This window comes from Podarcis tiliguerta (genome assembly GCF_965153285.1).
Source record: "Podarcis tiliguerta genome assembly, chromosome: 8".
Taxonomy (NCBI): Eukaryota; Metazoa; Chordata; class Lepidosauria; order Squamata; family Lacertidae; genus Podarcis; species Podarcis tiliguerta.
In genome coordinates, this window is record NC_139541.1 from 4,813,017 (window position 1) to 4,829,552 (window position 16,536).

Sequence of the window (16,536 nt, forward strand, 5' to 3'; positions counted from 1 at the left end):
GTTCTCCAGTTGGAGTACTTGCAGGCCAGTGTTTTCCAATTTTCGTGTTTATACTACTTTTTATTTTAGGTTTGCCTTGAGAGAGTCTTTAAACCTCTTTTGTTGACCACTAGATTTCACTTTCCATTTTTAAGTTTGGAATAGAGTAGTTGCTTTGGAAGACAATAATCAGGCATCTGAACAGCATGACTAGTCCAACGAAGTTGATGTTGAAGAATCGTTGCTTCGACACTGGAGATCTTTGCTTCTTCCAGTACACTGGCATAAGTTCACCTGTCTTCCCAAGTGACATGCAAAATTTTTCAGAGACACTGTTGATGGAATCTTGTGAGGAGTTGGAGATGGCGTTTGTAAGCGGTCCATGTTTCACAAGCATATAGTAAGGTTGGCAGTACAATAGCTTTGTAAATAGGCATTTTAGTTTACCTGCAAATGTCCTGGTCCTCAAATACTCTGCACTTCAATCAGGAGAAAGCTCCACTCGCAGAGCTCAGGCGATGCTGGATTTCGTCATCAGTGTTGGCCCTGTGTCCAGGTAGGAGAAGTGACTGACATTTTCCAATGTTACACCACTGAGTTGGATTTGTGGTGCTGCAGAGGGGCTGTTTTGTGCTTGTTGGTGCAGCACTTTGGTTTTTTGGATGTTGAGCAATGGGCCAAGCTTTTCATAAGCTTCTGCAAATATATTTAGGATTGTTTGGAGGCCATCCTCCGAGTGCGCACACACTATGTTGTCATCAGCATATTGAAGCTCTATGATGGAAGTTGTGGTGACCTTACTCTTTGCTTAGAGAATGCCTTCCCACTCAGGGCCCAATCCACACAAGTGCCCACAGGGAGAGACCGCTGAAGAGTCTTCAACATGCTCTTCATTCAAGGGAGTATCTGAAAGCGGGTTTTCTCCACCTCCTCTCCTTCTTTCGTAAGAATGCAGCATCATTCGATGAAACCCACCAGCAGTTAGATACCAAGAGGTATATGCAGTGACGGACAAAAATAAGTGCATAGTTAATGGATGGAACTCAGTGCTGCAATATGTCACGTTGGCTTCCAGTTTGCATAGCTGTAGAAGGGGATTAGATAAAATTGATGGTGGAGGAGAGGTCTAGGAGCATTTACTAGCTGTTGTAGTGGATAGGATATGCTTTAACAGATGGCCTACATATCAAGAGATGCAAAAACTGTAAAAAGAGAGTGTGAAAGGATATTGTTAAGAGAATCTGCTTCTTCATACTGTCTTGTGAATGTGTCGGTACTGTTTGTGCCTTGCTCAGCAGGGCTCTGCTTTTAGGCCCTTGTGGGGAGGGGCCAGGGAAAAGCTCTCCCCGACTTCTTAGGGTCTGCAATGTTCCAGCCCTCCTCTTTCAAGGCAGCAGCACTGGAGTCCAACTCCTGGGACCATGATATGTCTACGCTCTAAATGTTTGCATTTCAATTTCAGCTCCAAGAATGAAAAATGTATACATGGACAGCTTTGTTTAACATGAAACATATACCGTCCTGTGTCCATCCCTGCCACAGAGGGGGACTGAGATTAAAACCAGACATTTTCCTTTCCTTTTTCTGCTTCTTTGTTTCCACTGCTCAATAGTACGAATGGCAAGCACCATGCTATGAGCTGATGGCATAAAGAATGGGAGCAGCAGCAGCAGCAGCAAAGCACACTGGGTCACTGAGTGAAGCCAAATGCAGTAGGTGTTGCCCTGTAACGTCTCGCCCATTTAACTTCAACAGGCAGAGACGAATTCCATTCACAGAAACAACAAAAAAAGCTAGGCTAAAAACAACGCACCACTTTAGACCCAAAGCATCTAAATCTCATGATGGATACTTCTTCACGCAGTGCATAGTTAACCAATGGAACTCACTGCCACAGGGGGCAGTGATAGCTACTATATTGGATGACTTTAAAAAAGGATTAGACAAATTCATGGAGAAGGAGGCTATCAGGAACTCCTATGCTCTACCTCCACAATCAGAGACAGCAACGCTTCTGAATATCAGTTGCAGAAAGCCATGGGATGGGGGAGGGCTCTTGCACTCATATTCTGCTCCCTGGATTCCCACGGGCATCTGGTTGGCCGCTATGGGAACAGGATGCTGGACTAGATGGGTCCTTGGCTTGATCCAGCAGGAATCTAGCCATTGCTAAGCTTGCAACTCGTTCCAAGGAGGTTTGCAAAAGAAAACTTTCCGCTGGGTTGCCTTGTGCTGTTTCCACTGTGCGCGTTTTGCTCGAGATTATTTCTCACAACTTTCCTCTTATGTTTCTTCGCTTAAAATAATAATAATCAAGCAATGCTATTTCTCTGGAAAGCATCCTAATAGGCCAGATAAACAATGCTTGTCATTAGCTCCATGGCTGGGAAGGGCAGCTGTCAAACCATTCTGAACCTCATTATTTCCTCCACGCTGATGGGAAAATGTGTAAGTTCCACTGTAATTGTTCCTTGGGGGTTACAGCTGAGCATCTGCGTTTCCTCTCCAGCTTCATCCTCAATAATAATCAAACATTCTCCAGTTATTCTTACATTCCTCTTTCCTCCAACATTTCAGATTCTTTGGGTTAATTAAAGTCCAGGGTGAGAACCAATTTTTTCCAAACGGATCCAACATTACTTTTCTCATCACCAGATATTTCCATGAGAATTATGGCATTTGGAGTGATGCTTTCACATAATCATAGAATTGGAAGGGGCTGCCAAAGTTCATCTAGACCAGCCCTCTGCATGGCAGGAATTATGGGTAAAGAATCCCTGGGAGATGGCCATCCAAGCTCTGTTTAAAGACTTCAAATGAAGCAGAACCCACCACCTTCTGAGACAGCCCATTCCACAGTCTAACAGTTCTCACCATCAGAAGGTTCTTCCTAAGATTTAGCCAGAATCACGATTCTTGTCATTTGAATCCATTGGTTCTGGTTCTTTCCCCCGGGAGCAGCAAAAAACAAGTTTGCTCCATCTTCCCTGGAACAGCCCTTCACATATTTGAAGATGGCTATCCTTTCACTTCTCAGTCTTCAGGCTAAACATCCCCAAGTCCCTCGACCGTTCCTCATAAGGCTTGGTTTCCAGACCCCTGGTCCTCTTTGTTGCCTTCCTCTGCACACCTTTCAACTTGTCAATATCCTTCTCAAACTGGACGCAGGACTCCAAATGAGGTCTGACCAAGGCAGAATGTTGTTCAGTCAATTAGTCGTGTCCGACTCTTTGTGACCCCTTGGACCAGAGCACGCCAGGCACTTCTGTCTTCCACTGCCTCCCGCAGTTTGGTCAAACTCAAGCTGGTAGCTTCGAGAACACTGTCCAACCATCTCGTCCTCTGTCGTCCCCTTCTCCTTGTGCTCTCCATCTTTCCCAACATCAGGGTCTTTTCCAGGGAGTCTTCTCTTCTCATGAGGTGGCCAGCTTCATTGGAGCCTCAGCTTCAGGATCTGTCCTTCCAGTGAGCACTCAGGGCTGATTTCCTTCAGAATGGATAGGTTTGATCTTCTTGCAATCCATGGGACTCTCAAGAGTCTCCTCCAGCACCAGAATTCAAAAGCATCAATTCTTCGGCGATCAGCCTTCTTTATGGTCCAGCTTTCACTTCCATACATCACTACTGGGAAAACCATAGCTTTTACTATACAGACCTTTGTCGGCAAGGTGATGTCTCTGCTTTTTAAGATGCTGTCTAGATTTGTCATTGATATTCTCCCAAGAAGCAGGCGTCTTTTAGTTTCGTGACTGCTGTCACCATCTGCAGTGATCATGGAGCCCAAGAAAGTAAAACCTCTCACTGCCTCCATTTCTTCCCCTTCTATTTGCCAGGAGGTGATGGGACCAGTGGCCATGATCAGAATAGAGCAGGACTATTATTTCCCTTGATCTTGACACTCTGCTTTTTTTGATGCAGCCTAGAATTGCATTGCCCATTGCTGCTGCTGCATCACACTGTTGACTCATGTTAAGCTTGTGATCTACTAAGACCCCCTAGATCCTTTTCACACCCCCAACCTGTATTTGTGGATCAGGTTAGTCCTGTCTCAATGCAGAGCCTTACATTTATCCCTATTGAAATTTCATTACATTACTTTCTTCCCACCATGTCCTTGTCTTGTCTAGAGTGTGCAAATGATGTTCCCTTGGTTGGCCATTCTGTGGACAGGATGCTGGACTAGATGGGCCACTGGCCTGATCCAGGAAGCTCTTCTTATGTTCTTTTGGGACGCCCCAGCACAAGTTGTGCCCCTGGCAGTGTTGCCAGTTGCTCATTCCTGCTCTGTTGCAATTCTGCTCCCAGCTAACAACAGAAAAGCAGAACCTCAGGAGTTCAGTTAAAGGGAACTCTGGTCTGCACATGCTGGAGAAGAATGAGGTTGAAATGGGGAGGCATTGGAATGTGCCACTAGGACACTCCATGCTGCAGATCAACATCCTGAATGAATGAGCCAAGTTGCAAGAGCTACAACTAAGTGATGGTGCCCTCAAGGCTAATGGGAGGCAGCTTTCTTCCACTACCACCCTCACCTAGCTGCTAGGTATGAGAACAATATCCAGAGAGCGTGTGCTGACCTGGAAGCAACCTGGAAACAGGAGACACAGAGACATGCTTAATCTGTGCAGGATCCAAAGCTGTGACTCATAGCGAGGCAATATCTGTTGGGGTGCTAATATTGTGAGCCCATTCTTCCTATGCCCATTTTCTATATATGTGTAAATAAAACCATATAGCCTAAAGACACCACAGTCTCCACTGACCTTCATTCCAAGGAAAAAAGGTAAAGGTAAAGGAACCCCTGACAGTTAAGTTCATTTGCGAACGACTCTGGGGTTGTGGCGCTCATCTCGCTTTACAGGCCGAGGGAGTCAGCGTTTTTCTGCTTCTGCAGACAGTTTTTCTGGGTCATGTGGCCAGCATTACTAAGCCGCTTCTGGCAAAACCAGAGCAGCGCACGGAAACACCGTTTACCTTCCTGCCAGAGCAGTACCTATTTATCTACTTGCACTTTGACGTGCTTTTGAACTGCTAGGTTGGCAGGAGCTGGGACTGAGCAATGGGAGCTCACCCTGTCACGGGGATTCGAACCGCCGACCTTCTGATCGGCAAGCCCTAGGCTCAGTGGTTTAGACCACAGTGCCACCAAACCCTGAATAAGCACCCGGAACCACTGGAGTCTCTCACCGCTAAGAGACTGAGATGCCACGTAACAATACTTTAATTATTCCCTACATTTAAAAAGAAGAGAAACCACTGCCAAGGAGAAAAATAGGATTGTAAGGAGTGCAATGAATTACGCTAGAAGCTCCCTTCCTGATGTGCTAAAAACAGCACCCCCCTCCCCACCCTCTTGAAGTTTGAAGAGGCACAGGCCAAACTGCCAGCTCAGGAGTCTAACATCTCATTCTGTTGCATGTCTGGATGGGGCCCCTGCCCTCATTGCTCCACCTGCGTATGACACCTGCTGAAATGAAAGATGGAGGAGGTTTCTGCCTGAGCCAGAACACACACACAGTAAAATCTCACTTACTGTCTAACTGACCTCGGTTTGACATCACCACATTTACTGTAAATTGGAGTGATGAGCCCAATCTTTCATCCTTTCTTCGACAGAACACACTGGAGAATCATCAACAATGAGGCATTTGGAAACTATGTTTATCGATGGGTGTTTGCCAGGAAGACCATTTGGTCCAGAAAAATCCATGGCGCTCCTCCACTGAAGTCGGTGAATTTAATTATCCCCAGCCCCCAAAAGACGCTGGCCATTTATCTCGCCTGGAGCACAGCTGGGTGGGAACGGTTTCCGTTTAAATTAAAACACATGCTTTACTCAAACACACCTATCAGGAGGGCAACCTGTTCTGGGACCCACTTTCTAAGGGTAGATACACACAGGGTATCAGTATCTGGGCTAAAACGAAAAAACCAAGGAAGAAATCAGACATTCTGCACACAGTTCTCCAAATTCTTTGCCCAGAAAACTTCCCCCTCCCACTTCCTGCATAAAACTGGGCAAATAATTGTGATTTATTCTATTTTATCATTCAATAACATTTATGTTTTGTGTGATTCAGGCTGCAATCCTGTGCAAAGTTACCTAGGATTAAGTCTCACTGAATTCAGCAGGACTTACTTCTGAGTAGAAGTCATAGGGTTGTGCTGTCACTCTGCTTTTCACAGAACTGTAGAATTTGAAGGGACCCAAAGGATCATTGAGTCTGACCCCCGGAAATGCAGGAATCACGTCTTTTGCAAAGAGTTGTGCTGGGCACAGAAGCAACCTGCTCCCTGGCCCCAAACATCAGAAGTAGCTGATTCTTCTACTCTTCCATCTCCATTCATATTGTGAAGGTTACCTCTCCTTATCTCTCTCTCTCGTGGTTTGAATACTCCAAGGCATTATAGAAACACATTGGGAAGAATTTAACACTAAGTTGATCATTCTGTCAGCTAGGGTTGCCGTATTTAAAAAATGCAAGATCTGATAATAAGCAACAAAACCGGACACCGGATTTCCCCGGACACAGTTTCTGATGGCCCAGATATATGGCACAAGCATTCCAGCTTAGCAGACAAAATCTCCTCCCAACCACCCCCAGTGCTGTTCTGGGGGTGCACCTGACCCCCTTCCAAGTAAATTAGGAAGGGGGGAGGGAGGAAAGCCCCACTGCAGAAGCAGAAGACTTTGTACAGTTTCCACTGATGGGACTTCTGAGGTGAATCCCACTCATTATTTGTTATCAATGACAATATCATCACCACCAACATTTCTTTATTATTTATTGTATTGCGTTTGTATCCCCCCCCTTTCCTCCAAGGATATCAAGGTGATAGTACATAGCCCCCCTCCCCATTTTCTCCTCACACCCCTGTAAGGTCAGTTAGGCTGAGAGGGAATGACCGGCCATGAGGTCATCCGGTGAGTGGCCGAGGAGGGATTTGAACCTGGGTCCTAACCCGGCCCTGTAAGAACTGTACCACCCTGGCTCATCATCACAGGCATTGCCCAGCATTTTCATGCCTCCTGTTCTAATCATGAGGTCTAGAAACATGCTTAAAAATCTGCATCCCAAACCCAGTGCAACATTTTGTGCCTTTTTCTGTGCTCCTAAGGAACTGCACACTGGGACATGGGTGGCGCTGTGGGTTAAACCACAGAGCCTAGGACTTGCCGATCAGAAGGTCGGCAGTTCGAATCCCTGCGACGGGGTGAGCTCCTGTTGTTTGGTCCTAGCTCCTGCCAACTTAGCAGTTCGAAAGCACGTCAAAGTGCAAGTAGATAAATAGGTACCGCTCCAGCAGGAAGGTAAACGGCATTTCCGTGCACTGCTCTGGTTCACCAGAAGCGGCTTAGTCATGCTGGCCACATGACCCGGAAGCTGAACGCCGGCTCCCTCGCCCAATAAAGCGAGATGAGCACCGCAACCCCAGAGTCAGCCATGACTGGACCTAATGCTCAGGGGTCCCCTTTCCTTTTACGGAACTGCACAGCAAACAGATTTCTGGAGAAGTGCAACAATTTTCTAAACAGTAACTCACCATTGTGTCTGCCCAGATACTACTCCAAGTCCAACTTGGTTCTCTCCAGAAGTTTTAGACAACCGCCAGCTGTGCTTGTTGTGGCTAATGGCACTTATTTTTTAAATAATCCGGAAGGCCCCAGGTTGGGGACACCTGCCCTAGGCCTTCTGCGGATACCTCAGCCTTGGGTCCTTGGCCGCTGCCTGCCTGTGCATCCTGGCCCATGCTCCCTAGGGTATTAATCTGACAGGCATGCCAAGATGGCGGCACACCACAGCTCCTAAGATTAATTTGAAAGAGGGATCACTTCCAGCACAGTAAGGTAAAGGTACCCCTGCCCGTACGGGCCAGTCGTGTCCGACTCTAGGGTTGTGTGCTCATCTCACTCTATAGGCCGGGAGCCAGTGCTGTCCGCAGACACTTCCGGGTCACATGGCCAGCGTGACAAGTTGCATCTGGCGAGCCAGAGCCGCTCACGGAACGCCGTTTACCTTCCTGCTAGTAAGCGGTCCCTATTTATCTACTTGCCCCCGGGGCTTTTGAACTGCTAGGTTGGCAGGCACTGGGACCGAGCGACGGGAGCGCATACACAGTACACATACACAATTTCGTTGCTGCTGTTCCATTGCTGCTTCTGGCCCAAAACACCCTTCCAAATTTCAACCCCCTGCCACACACACACACACCATGAGTGGCTAACAACCCTTCAAAATACCTTCAACTTTCCAAGGGAGACTGCAACTCCCTTGCTACAACAGCTCCCCTCCCTGGCTGCATGGCTGTTTCTGGGCAAAATTCAAAATGCTGGTTATGGCCTATAAAGCCCAACATGGCTTAGATTCATGTATTTTATCTGTGTTGTTTTAATTCGTGTAAGCCGCCTTGAGTCCCAGTCTGGGGGAAAGGCAGGTTATAAATTTTATTTAAATTTCTATAAAATTATTTTTAAAACCACAATAAAATCAAGGAGAAATTACAACATAGAATCTAAAACATACCATTTGCTTTTCCCAAAACAGGTAAAAATTCTCATCAGCTTTCCAAGCATTAGGGTGGGCTTCTCTAAACAAAAATGTTTTTAGCAGGAGCCAGAAATAATACAGTGCTTGATCTCAATAGGCAGGGAGTACCAAAGTTTAGGGACGCGGGTGGCGCTGTGGGTTAAACCACAGAGCCTAGGACTTGCCAATCAGAAGGTCGATGGTTCGAATCCCCGTGATGCGGTGAGCTCCCATTGCTCGGTCCCTGCTCCTGCCAACCTAGCAGTTCAAAAGCACGTCAAAGTGCAAGTAGATAAATAGGTACCACTCCGGCGGGAAGGTAAACGGCATTTCCGTGCGCTGCTCTGGTTCACCAGAAGCAGTCATGCTGGCCACACGACCCGGAAGCTGTACGCCGGCTCCCTCGGCCAGTAAAGCGAGATGAGCGCCGCAACCCCAGAGTCGGCCACGACTGGACCCAATGGTCAGGGGTCCCTTTACCTTTACCTTACCAAAGTTTAGGTACTGCCAAACGAAACAATTGCGTTCTTACAAATGCAGAATCGGTATTACCGTATGTGGCACCTATAATAGTGCCAATTCCGATCAAAAAGCTCGAAAAGGTACAGCTCAGATGCAGGCTGGCCACCCCACCTGCTGAGAGCCCAGGAATGTGCCCAAGTCACAGTGGGGCTGGAAAACAGCTTCTGGGGCTGAGCCCTGCTTCATATTGTGCCCCAGATGTAGAGAGAGTTCCAGTTTTGACCTCCCAGGGACACAAACTGGGGCACCTGAGATGGGAGGAGAGCGAGATCCCTGGATCCGTACAAAACACTTGGCAGAGCGGATGCAGGTTTCTGGTGTGAGCGATTTCCTTGCTGCTCGAATCATTGGCCCGTCCGCACAGAGGAGCTGCTAAAGAGGGAATAGGTCCCAGTGTGGGCTGGAGGAAACTTACCACGGTGCAGCAGAGCGGCCAGAACCACCACAGCAGAGCCAGCGCCAGCAAAAGGAACAGGATCAGCAGAGCTATGGCCAGGATCGTCCCGTCAGACTGCAGAGGAGAAGGCAGAAGAGAGCAAGATCAGAACTTTCTTTATGTATGCTACTACAGCAGCAAGAATACTTATTGCGCAGTATTGGAAGACACAAGAACTACCCACTCTGGAAGAATGGCAGATGAAGGTGATGGACTATATGGAATTGGCAACAATGACTGGCAGAATCCGAGACCAGGGAGAAGAGATGGTGGAAGAAGATTGGAAGAAATTTAAAGACTATTTACAGAAATATTATAAGATTAATGAATGTTAGAATGACATCGGATGGAGGTTAAAGGGTTATTAGCAACAATGCGGTTAAGTATGAAAAACTTGAATTAAGATAAAGATTAAGATATATTAAAATATTAAGATAAATATCAAGATAAGATAGAGGGAAGGGATTTGCTGATTAAATTTCTAACTTGGAATACAGTGAGGGGAGGTGTGAGGAAGTCTGGGAAATAAGTAAATGCAAGGAATTCTATGAAAATGGAAATGTTTTTATTTGTATTTCTTTTGTTTTTGTATTCTTTTTTGTATTTTTGTACTGTTCTTTTCTCTTTTTTCTTTTTCTTTATGTAAAAGCCTTAATAAAAATTATTATAAAAAAAACAACAACAACAGAAGAGAGCAAGATCAGTGTGGGAACAGAGGACTGGGAGATTATGGATGGCGGCCTGGGACCTGGGAGACCTGAGTTCAAATCCCCGCTGGGTGACTCTGGATGAGTCACTGCCTCTCAGCCTAACCTACACCACAGGGTTGTTGTGGGGATGAAATGAGCTGGGGGAGAACCACCTGTGCCAGCTTGAGCTCCTTGGAGAAAAAGTGGGGTTAGAAATGCAATAAATAAACCAATCCCTGTCGCACCACAAAGCTTACTTAAGGGAATCACCCACCCCCAAACCTACATCGCAAGGTTGTTGTGAAGGTAAAGGTGTAGAAGAAACCACCTGTAGCGATTTAAGTTTTTTGGAGGAAGGCTGGATAAAATAATAAAAGCAACAAAGGCTGCTGCAAGTAGAAAGTAGAAGTCCCTCTCCCCACTCTCATGGACACTCCTGCTTCACAGATCTGAAGGTGTTTAGCCTGGAAAAAAGGCCAAAAGGAGATATGAAAGCCATTTTCAAACAGCTGGTGGGCTTCTGCATGAAAGATGGAACAAGTTTGTTCTCTGCTGCTTCAGAGGGGAGGACCCAAACCAACTGATTCAAATTACAAGCAGATTCCATCTACCTGAAAAAAATGGTGCAATCTGCTTCCTTGCAGGTTTTTAAACAGAGGTTGGATGGCCATCTGTCAGGGGTTATTTTGCTGTGATTCCTATACTGTGGGGGTTGGACTGGATGACTTTTGGGGTCCCTTCCATCTCTACAGTTCTATGAAAAATTGAGTGCTCTGCAACTCCAGGATGCAGCACTGATCTGGTCTGAGCATCAGAAGACAAATGCATGGAACTCTGAGCTAGAGAGAGGTGGAGGCTCAGCCATAACAAATTGAACTTTCCCTTCATTTATCAGCCTAAGAAATCAGGGCCCCCAGACACTTTATTTGCTAAATATAAGCTGCATTCCAACAATGCTCTAAGTTATGGTTGGGACCTGAGGATCATGAACCAGTGCTGTGCTCATCCACTCTCTCCTCCTGTTAAAAGGTAAAGGTAAAGGTACCCCTGCCCGTACGGGCCAGTCTTGACAGACTCTAGGGTTGTGCGCCCATCTCACTCAAAGAGGCCGAGGGCCAGCGCTGTCCGAAGACACTTCCGGGTCACGTGGCCAGCGTGACATCGCTGCTCTGGCGAGCCAGAGCCGCACATGGAAACGCCGTTTACCTTCCCGCTAGTAAGCGGTCCCTATTTATCTACTTGCACCCGGGGGTGCTTTTGAACTGCTAGGTTGGCAGGCGCTGGGACCGAGCAAAGGGAGCGCACCCCACCGCAGGGATTCGAACCGCCGACCTTTTGATCGGCAAGCCCTAGGCACTGAGGCTTTAACCCACAGCGCCACCCGCGTCCCACAGCGCCACCCGCGTCTCCTCCTGTTACACTTGGTCAAACCATAGTTTGTTGTTACACCTTTTGCAGCAAAGCAGGGCTTGATCACACCAGACTTCGCACCTTCAAACCAGAACTGCAAAACAGGATCACAAACCCCGGCTTGAGAACTTGGTTTGCAATTGCAAACGGCACTTTGCTCAAACTAGGACGTAAACTGTTCAGGTGTGCCGATGGGGAGGAAGGAGCAGGCATAAACAGAGTTTGTTCCATCTCCAAGTCATGGTGTGTAGGTTCATCTCAAGGCAGCCCCCATTTCTGGAGTGCCTCACTCCGGCTGTTTCTCCAAGTTAGGAAAATGCTCTTCGAATGAATTATATCACGTTGCTTCCAAATTTAATCTCAAGTATAGACTATTTGCTTCCAGAGACCAGCTAATATTTCTGAGCCATTCCTCACTGGTGTCATCAGGCTTTTGGGATAAGCAGGCAGACAAAATTAGGTTTGGCCAGAGTTCAGCTCAGCGGCTTTGGTTTTAAAGAGCCAGACAGTTAAAATAACAAAAGTGGGGGGTGGGGGTGGCAGAATGGCCACATAGGGAGGCTGCCTCTGACCTAAGGTAGCAATCAAGAGCTTTGCTGATCCTGGCGTGTTGAGGAGGTGAGGGTTTCGGTGTAGGTTCAGACATGCACACATATCGATGGCTCAGCACTTGAGGACTGGCCAGCAAACAGACCAAGCTCTTGAGTCAGAGCACCAATTTCTCTAGCTTAGCAGCAGAGACCGGCTAGAGTTCTCCAGAGCCTTGGGCAGAAAGGCCTCTGCTAAAGCTGGAAACTGGGAAACTGGGAACTTTTGTGTGTTCTGCCATTGACAAGCATTGCGTTGGAGGCAATGTAAGAAACCCTGAGCTCCTCCTCCTCTTTTTCTAAGGAGTTGATAACTTTAAAGATAATACAGCACCAGGAAGTCCTCTGAGTCAAGACCAGATGCCTGGCGATTCTGCATCTGAAGCATTTCATGTGACTTTGGGCTGTCCCAGAGGTATTTAAGTTCTATCTGTGGTGCTCGATCTGTGGTAGGAGTATAGCATCTAGATCAAGGGAAGTAATAGTGCCACTGTATTCTGCTCTGGTCAGACCTCACCTGGAGTACTGTGTCCAGTTCTGGGCACCACAGTTCAAGAAGGACACTGACAAACTGGAACGTGTCCAGAGGAGGGCAACCAAAATGCTCAAAGGCCTGGAGACGATGCCTTATGAGGAACGGCTAAGGGAGCTGGGCATGTTTAGCCTGGAGAAGAGGAGGTTAAGGGGTGATATGATAACCATGTTCAAATATATAAAAGGATGTTGCCTAGAGGAGGGAGAAAGGTTGTTTTCTGCTGCTCCAGAGAAGCGGACATGGAGCAATGGATCCAAACTACAAGAAAGAAGATTCCACCTAAACATTAGGAAGAACTTCCTGACAGTAAGAGCTGTTCGACAGTGGAATTTGCTGCCAAGGAGTGTGGTGGAGTCTCCTACTTTGGAGGTCTTTAAGCAGAGGCTTGACAACCATATGTCAGGAGTGCTCTGATGGTGTTTCCTGCTTGGCAGGGGGTTGGACTCATAGAATCATAGAATCATAGAGTTGGAAGAGACCACAAGGGCCATCGAGTCCAACCCCTCGATGGCCCTTGTGGTCTCTTCCAACTCTATGATTCTATGATTAACACATGCAAGGAATCACTCTTCACTTGAGACTGCAGTCAATGAATGCATGAATGGAGAAAGCTGAGTCAGGACATTCCTCCCTCCCAGTACATCTTCAGTTAGTGCTTAGGAAGATTACACCACCACCTGAATCCCTGGAGAGTATGGAAAATGCTAATCTAGAAAGTCTAGCAATCTGACTGGGGATAAGGCAGCTTCCGATCCTCCTCCAGGCACGAGACATTCTGCCATGCAAAGAATGTTCTCTTCCCTGACCTAGGGCCCCTCCCCAAGATTTTAGATGTATTATCTGCTCAGTTCCTTGCAAGATTCTCCACCCCCAGAACCAGAGGAGATCAAGAGCCTAGCTTCTCTGCCTGTGCAGTCCTTGACTAGAAAAAGCAGGATGTGCTGCGTTGCAGCTTAATAAAACAACAACGTAGGAGACCTCCTAATCTGTTACCTAGTCTGAACCCTAAAGCTCTATCCCACTGGAACCGACAGGTCTTGCTCAAGAAGAATCAGGCAAGAGTAACCTTTTAGATTCCTTGAAAATATCAGTAAGCATGTGCATAGGCGGTGTGATCCAGTGGTAGACATCGGTTGCGCTTGCACATAATGCTAAACCAAGCTTTGTTTCTTCAAGAGTTGTCTCACCAATGAGCAAACAAACCATAAAGCAGTTTTTGCCAATGTGGTTGGGGACAAAATTCCCACCAGGCCCAGCATCATAGGGCCACATGGGATAGGGCTGGTGAGAATCCACTAAAACCTGATTTATTTCTCCACACCATGCCTAATTTAACCAACGTCTGTCACATCACCTCTTCCTTGCCTTTTCTCTCTCAATGAAAAAGTCCCAAACGCTTTCCTCATAGGGGACGCGCTCCACCCCCTTGTTCAGGTTTTTAAAAAATACTTTTGCTTTAAATTTCAATAAACCCCTGCAAAGATGACTCGGCAAAAGAGAAGATAATAAACTTCTTAACTAAACAGGTGAAGCAAAGGCTTTTGCCAGCTAAAAGTGCTTGATTCTGGGGTTGTCTCCGTTAAACAGTTTTGGAAGGAAAGAAGCTTGCTGGGCTTTAATCAGTGCTGGGTAAGGACCACTCTAAGGGACGCGGGTGGCACTGTGGGTTAAAGCCTCAGCGCCTAGGACTTGCCGATCGAAAGGTCGGCAGTTCGAATCCCCGTGGCGGGGTGCGCTCCCGTTGTTCGGTCCCAGCGCCTGCCAACCTAGCAGTTCGAAAGCACCCCCGGGTGCAAGTAGATAAATAGGGACTGCTTACTAGCGGGAAGGTAAACGGCGTTTCCGTGTGCGGCTCTGGCTCACCAGAGCAGCGATGTCACGCTGGCCACGTGACCTGGAAGTGTCTCCGGACAGCGCTGGCCCCCGGCCTCTTTGAGTGAGATGGGCGCACAACCCTAGAGTCTGTCAAGACTGGCCCGTACGGGCAGGGGTTCCTTTACCTTTACCTTTAAGGACCACTCTGGCCCTTCCTCTGCTCATTTGGCCAAGAAACACCTGCCAAGATCTCTCCCCTATCTCACTCAATCTACTTATCTCTAGGCTAAACACATGCAATGCCTTAAGCCTTTTCTTCTAGGTTGTTTATCATCCTTGTAGATCTCCTAGGCATTCCCTCACACCTTATCAACACTCCCCTTGAGCTCTGTTGCTCAGAAGTGAATATGCAGGAGAGAATTCAGATGAAGAGGGCTGGTCCCATCTCTGCCCAGGTCTTTTCAAGAGCATCTTGACCCTTAAGCAGAGGAGATGTGGAGCCTGAGCAGCTTTCGGTTCTCAAATGAGAATGTAGCCCAGGGAAGGAGGCCAGAGGCTCCACAATTGTTTTCAATTAGATGCAGAATGGGCTCAAATGCAGCAAACAGCAGTAGGAAACCTTTACTTCAGCTTTGAAAAGATCTCGCTCATTAATAAATGTCTCAAGTCTTGTTGCTGTAAAATAAATATTAAAGAACATTTTCTATTGATTTTTTTTTAAAAAAAACACCACGGCTGCTATTTTTAGACTTTTGGAACCGTCAGAAACAACCCTTCTGCGATACTGTACCACATCTGCTCATGTCTGCAAGGCATAGCATGTTGCCAGATGTTTTAAAGCAGCCTTCCCCAACCCGGTGCTCTCCAGATGTTTCGGCTGAGGCTGATAAAAGCTGCAGCAGAAAATAACAGGAAGGTATCAGGTTGGGGGAGGCTAAGTTAACATTATACAGCTTGATGGTTTTGGAATTACTTTAAACCAGTGATGGCCAAGCTTGGCCCTCCAGCTGTTTTGGGACTACAACTCCCATCATCCCTAGCTAACAGGACCAGTGGTCAAGGATGATGGGAACTATAGTCCCAAAACAGCTGGAGGGCCAAGTTTGGCCATCACTCCTCTAAATCATGAACTCTTCACTCAGGGAAAACTTATCAGCTAAGGTAGTTTCACCCTTTACAAAGGTTAAACAGGACTAGAGTGAGCAACATTCACAACTTTCCAAATGTTGCCTGCACAAACATGGCAGACAACCTGATCATGATTATCTTTTTTTAAAAAAGAAGGTACGTTTGCATGTGTTTAGATGGCAGGTTTTCAGCCCATTTAAAGAATTTAATTACAGGGACGCGGGTGGCGCTGTGGGTAAAAGCCTCAGCGCCTAGGGCTTGCCGATCGAAAGGTCGCGGTTCGAATCCCCGCGGCGGGGTGCGCTCCCGTTGTTCGGTCCCAGCGCCTGCCAACCTAGCAGTTTGAAAGCACCTCCAGGTGCAAGTAGATAAATAGGGACTGCTTACTAGCGGGAAGGTAAATGGTGTTTCCGTGTGCGGCTCTGGCTCGCCAGAGCAGCGATGTCACGCTGGCCACGTGACCCAGAAGTGTCTCCGGACAGCGCTGGCCCCCGGCCTCTTGAGTGAGATGGGCGCACAACCCTAGAGTCTGTCAAGACTGGCCCGTACGGGCAGGGGTACCTTTACCTTTTTAAAGAATTTAATTAATCGCCTGCTGTAGTGCACTAATCAATTACATTTGGGGTCAGGATACAGCCTGGAGGCTGAAACTAAGGAGGCCTGGCTCTGGTTACTGCCTAGGAAGAACGTGTAACATATTTCTTTTATTAAAGCACATTTGTTAGATAACTTAGAATTTAACAAACAAAAAGCTACCATTAACCACGAAGGAAAGGACACCTGAAGACTTCAGAGGCTGGCACGATACCCTGCGGGTACAGCACACGCAACTGGCCTAGAAGTCATTCTTCAGACAAATGTTTGCTGAAGCAGAGCCCTTTGGACTTTGGCCAAAGAATTTAAAGCA

General features: G+C 47.1%; 1 protein-coding gene across 1 annotated transcript in view; it reads right to left on the reverse strand.

Moving 5' to 3' along the window:
* ANTXR1 (ANTXR cell adhesion molecule 1) overlaps nt 1-16,536 on the reverse strand; it is a 145,500-nt gene that overhangs the window by 48,877 nt on the left and 80,087 nt on the right. The window contains exon 13 of the mRNA XM_083454031.1: nt 9,445-9,540. Within this exon, the coding sequence (XP_083310157.1) occupies nt 9,445-9,540 (96 nt within the window). The remainder of the gene's footprint in view (nt 1-9,444; nt 9,541-16,536) is intronic.